Raw genomic sequence first — 5488 nt, 5'->3', positions numbered from 1 at the left:
AAAAACAAAGTAGAAAAAGTATTTATGTGAGAAAAGTTTCAAATTTTAAAGGTTGGACATTGAAAATTGAATACACTTCACAGATGGAACTTTTGGCTCAGAAATATAAGTAGGATCGTCATTAGCTTGAAATGCTTATGTTATAACTTATTGAAACGTTTTTTAAGAGTTTAAATTTTTTACATTTGTTTTTGCTCTATAATTCCATACAAAAAATTTGTTAATTTACTTTAATAGTTTATATCTTTTGATATCAAATGAAAAGTTTTATATACAAAGTACTCCTTTTTACTATCGTGAAATTTATCGATATCTCTCGATTTTCGATGAAACTCAAATTCCTACAATTTACTTTCAACGATTTAAAGTTTTATTGTGCTTTTTATTTTCTTTTATTATTATTAGCATTAATCGAATACCTTCGAAAACTATCAACGGACAGAACTTTTAAATCAAAGACAAAAAGTCGATAACAAATAATTCGCATGGAGACTCACAATAAAAGATTAATTTTTGCACAGTTCTGGTGTGTTCTGTTTGAGTAAATCCGTCAATTTGTCCACCTGGTGATAGTAGACTTCAAAATTATTTGTTGTATTGTTCGCTAGAATATCCAAGGAACTGTTGCTTTGAAATCCTACCAATCACACAACATCATCCTATTTCCTATCGTTTTTTGTTGTTGCACAGTTGCAGTTCAAAATCAAAAATCTTCTAAACGTTAATCCGGAATGATGCGAAGTTCTTGTTCTAAGAACATTGAGTACTTTAATGTAGAGCTTTGAGATTAAGCCCAGGCGTTTTAAAAGATCATGAACTGTGGCATTGGATAAATCGATTTTACGGGTTGTAGTTCGGCGGTTTGTATCAATTAATGTCTTTATTGTGTTTTAACAGCTTTAACTGGACTTCAAGAACGTGGTTTATTTTCAACACAAAAATTCCTGGATTGAGATATTTATTTACAACCTTATATAGTGAAAAACTACGTCAAAAGTGTCGCATATCACTTTTCATCTTTGACTCAACACACTGAGGCGATAAATTAATCAACTTTTGCCTGAGCAAGTCTTGGTTGATGCACTTCGAAAATATAGATATAACGATAATGCGAATTAAATGTAAAATTGTGTTTAATAAGTGGAATCGATTCCGCTGTTGGAAAACAACGAAATTACAGTCCGGACAATTCAATAATAAGCTTTTATTCCATATATTTCATATTAATTATACATGCGCAAATCATTGTTATATATATTGACAAATAAACGTTTCCAAATATATTCATAGTCAATATCTAAACTGACCTTTTGATTAAATTACCAAATATTGGATTATTTAAATTTCATTAAGATAATTTAAGTCAAAATCCGCACGTAGTTAATAGTTATAAACTGCAGCATCCTGTATATTTCATATATAAATGGAGAAAATGAGTGTGTTCTGTTCGTGCCCAACTTGTGGAAAAACTCTGGAGGAGTCCATTTAACAACATTAGACTGAAGAGATTTAATCCTATAAACCTAACTACTAGATTTAAGTAAAACGCTTTGAAAACCCAGTAGTCAAAAACAATTAATTAATTAATTGATTTAAAATAGGGGATTTGGATGGCCAATACCCTACATGTTGAATTGTATGTCAGTTTCTTAAAATTGTATGTCAAACAAAATATTTCTGAATACCTTCGGGTAGTTTGTAATATTACTGGGAGATAATAAAAAAAATGTTCGTTCACGTGTAACATATTCATACTGAGCAGCAGGAACATTAACAAAACGTCTCCCTTGCCGAATATTAAATATATTTAAAATGAAACTGCCTATAATCCATGTTAGCAGTCGTTTTATTAACCTATTTCGGACGTTATGTACCCCGACAAACCCGTATCCAGATACAAAGTAGATCGTCCCCATTTTTATTTCATTTTACATAAACGCACGGACATTATTTTAGCAATAATCTTCGAAATAATAAAAATACTTTCCGTTTGGCGCATAAAAATTATGACATCGCATTGGGGAAATCGAGGGATATAATTTTATGTTTATGGAAAATTTATCCAGAACCTTGGCGTTTTATGGGGACGTTTTAAACTTAAAACGTCCTAAATCTGTACATAAATATCCGAGAGCTTGGTGCCATTACTTACAGAAAGTATTTAAGCTACAAATGCTCTGTTTTTTTGTCGGTTTACTGCTCCTATACGAAAATGCGCAATAAATCTACAAAAAAAATACGTGTGAGATATAGAAGGGAATGCAGACAATGTTATAGGTATATTTCGCTGTAAAATTATATATTTAACTGGGACATAAATTTTAATATCTTTAATATACTAAGAGACAGAATGCATTTGTATAATAGATCAAGGGTTTTTAAGATCCCTTGAAGGTATGCTTTGTATCCAGATGCAAACAATACGGAGGATGTATGTAGTCTGTGCGTTGATTAAACGTATTATATGTTGGTTACTCTCTCGTGAATATATAGTTTGCCTGAACAGTTACGATTTAACTGGAATAACAAATATGTAAATAACGAAGATGTAGAAAGAAAGTAGGACTTTCAAACTGTTTAAGCACTATTCAGAAGATATTTGTAGTTTGGACCATTCTGGAAGAAACACAAGGGTTCAATAATATGTTATTCCTAATTCCTTTTTTCAGCTACAATTAGTTTTAATTAATTTAGTGCTACTACTGAGTGTGGTCACCTTCAGCACTTTTTTGTGAAGCGTTTGGTGATCTTCGTGTTAAATCGGAAGGTAACAACTGTAAAACCATCCAACCGAACTTGACAAGTGCGTTCGAAGAATGGCATTAGCTATCGGTCATTTGATCGTGAACGAAGATTCCCAGCTTCAGGTATAAACCGGTTTTTTAATTACGATGAATCTGCATAATCGCTGGTTCGTCCGTGTTGTTGTTTTGGTTGTGTTTGTGTGCTCGACTTTTGGCAAAGATTTACCAGGTAATTATAATTTGTTTTAATTTCAGCTACGAAGTTGCAAGAAATTTAGTTGATTTATATCTATTTATCAAGTTTATATCACCTGATCTCTGAACGGATAGCTTAATAATTACATATTTACATGTTTTTTACATAGACTAGCCATGTCAGTATGATTATACTTTTAAATTTATGTACATACTTGCAAATTTGACTAAAGAATTAAGCCATGAACTAATGCGAATTTCAAAATGTCCGATGGAAAACATATTTGCCTAATTGTTTTTGATGACATTTATTTACAGGCTTCAACCATGGGTCAAATAAAATAACCGGACAAACTTTGATAATACTAATACGGATACTATTTGTTTTGCACAAAAATTTTATTACATCTTATGAACAAATTGTGACCAAGACATATTTTCAATCATAATTATGGAAACTAGAACCTATTAGTCGAAGCATAAAATTGATGAATATTCCTTTTTATTCTAAGAACGATCTAAATTACTTTTATTAACACTATTTTTTTAATATAATATGAATTGACACTGTTTGAGAATTTTTTGAATTTCAGACCTTTCAGGTACATATTTTTGCTAATATTTACATCTCGAGATGTAAAACATCACAGTCAACTAAAAGACGAATAATTATGCCAGTAGGTTAGGTTTCAAAGTGACTTTCTGAGACATCTAAATAACATTTTCCTTGATAAATAATTTTTTCTTTTAATATGGACACTAATCAATTACTGAATGAAAATACCGGATTCGGTTAATTTAATTTTCACATTGAAAACTAAAGGCTCTGAAGGAAAATCTTGAAGTTAATCCTAGTTTTCTTGGCTACATTGTGGATACATGCTTAGCTCTAGGTCTATTTCATAATGGAAACCGTTTATTCGATAAAGCAATAACTCGAATCAAGTTGCGATTTTTTTGTTTTGGTTAATGCATTATTCATCAAAAAATACGTCAGAAAAACAAAGTGGAAAAAGTATTAATATGCCAAAAGTTTCAAATTTTAAAGGTTGGACATTGGAAATTGAATACACTTCACAGATGGAACTTTTAGCTCAGAAATATAAGTAGGATCGTCATTAGCTTGAAATACTTATGTTATAACTTATTGAAAAGTTTTTTAAGAGTTTAAATTTTTTACATTTGTTTTTACTCTATAATTTCATATAAAAAATTTGTTAATTTACATTAATAGTTTATATCTTTTGATATCAAATGAAAAGTTTTATATACAAAGTACTCATTTTTACTATCGTGAAATTTATCGATTATACTTCGATTAAACTCAAGTTCGTACAGTTGACTTTCAACGATTTACAGTTTTATTGTGCGTTTTATTTTCTTTTATTATTATTAGTATTAATCGAATACCTTCGAAAACTAGCAACGGACAGAACTTTTAAATCAAGGATAAAAATTCGATAACAAATAATGACTCCTCATTACTCTCTATTTATTGATGATCAGTAATAAACTAATCTATTTGAATTTCCACTGCATAACTAACTATACTCGAATATTGAAAACTTGCCCTATTTTTCAAACATGTATAAAATTAAACTTGCTTAGAACAAATTTTACAAAAAATATACACACAGCTATGTATAATTTGTTTTCAATTGGTCACCCAAAATACTTTAGTGTTTTTTGAAGAAAGCAATTCAGAATGCCTTCAGAATTTATATGTAGAATAGCGTTTGGCCCAGAATACAAATATAGCAAACAAGTGGTAGTTTCTCTTTTTCCATATTTTCAATTGCAAAATATTGCAAGGATAGAAGAATAAAAAAACAATTTACGCAACCATTTCATACTTTAATAATTATTCCCAAATTATTGTCTGCGAAGAATAACAATATATATTGAATTGCTGCTTTCAACCTCATGACTACCACTTAGTACCACTAAATGATTATTTATGTGCGGATCTAAATAGTCGACGGTATGAGGGATTGTTTGAAACTACCTTTAGCTGCGTAAGCTTGAATTATAGCTAATAGGTTGAATTATATTTACCTCATATGTTGGTCGTGTCCAACATCATGCAAAAGCTAAAAGGAGGAAATTGCTCAAAGAGATATATTTCTAAGGCGAACAAATAAACGTGAGTAAAACAATCTCGTGTTTTAGGAAAATGCTTCACTCCTGACGGCAAACCAGGAGCCTGCCTGCTCTTGAAACAATGCCCTTCCGTTAATAAGCTGGCCAACGACTATGAAACTCGGATAACCCTCGACACACTCCAATTTCTTATCAATTCCCAGTGCACTATTAGAGGAGGCGTTCTGACGGTGTGCTGCAGCTTCGAAGAACTCGATGCAACTGCTGAAGCAACTGGCAACTCATTATAGAGCTGTACTTTGCCTGCATCCAAAGATGGCTAAATATTAATTATACATCATAGTAAATACAACCGATTACAAATTTTATTGTTATTTTTTGGTGATGTTACCGTAACTTATGCAGACAATTCTTGTTACTATTAAGTAGTAAACACTAGCTACGAAATA

At 30.8% G+C, this 5488-nt stretch overlaps 1 protein-coding gene across 1 annotated transcript; it reads left to right on the top strand.

Moving 5' to 3' along the window:
- The first annotated feature begins 2788 nt into the window (after positions 1 to 2788).
- On the top strand, positions 2789 to 5488 carry LOC109533431. The gene is made up of 2 exons (XM_019898753.2): positions 2789 to 2973; positions 5109 to 5488. The coding sequence occupies exons 1-2, from the start codon at positions 2892 to 2894 to the stop codon at positions 5327 to 5329; spliced, it is 303 nt and encodes a 100-aa protein (XP_019754312.2). The 5' UTR covers positions 2789 to 2891; the 3' UTR covers positions 5330 to 5488.

The sequence above is a fragment of the Dendroctonus ponderosae genome, unplaced genomic scaffold, assembly GCF_020466585.1.
Source record: "Dendroctonus ponderosae isolate FM_Combo_2020 unplaced genomic scaffold, Dpon_F_20191213v2 Dpon_F_20191213_1, whole genome shotgun sequence".
Classification (NCBI taxonomy): Eukaryota; Metazoa; Arthropoda; class Insecta; order Coleoptera; family Curculionidae; genus Dendroctonus; species Dendroctonus ponderosae.
This window is presented reverse-complemented; position numbering and strand designations above follow the sequence as displayed.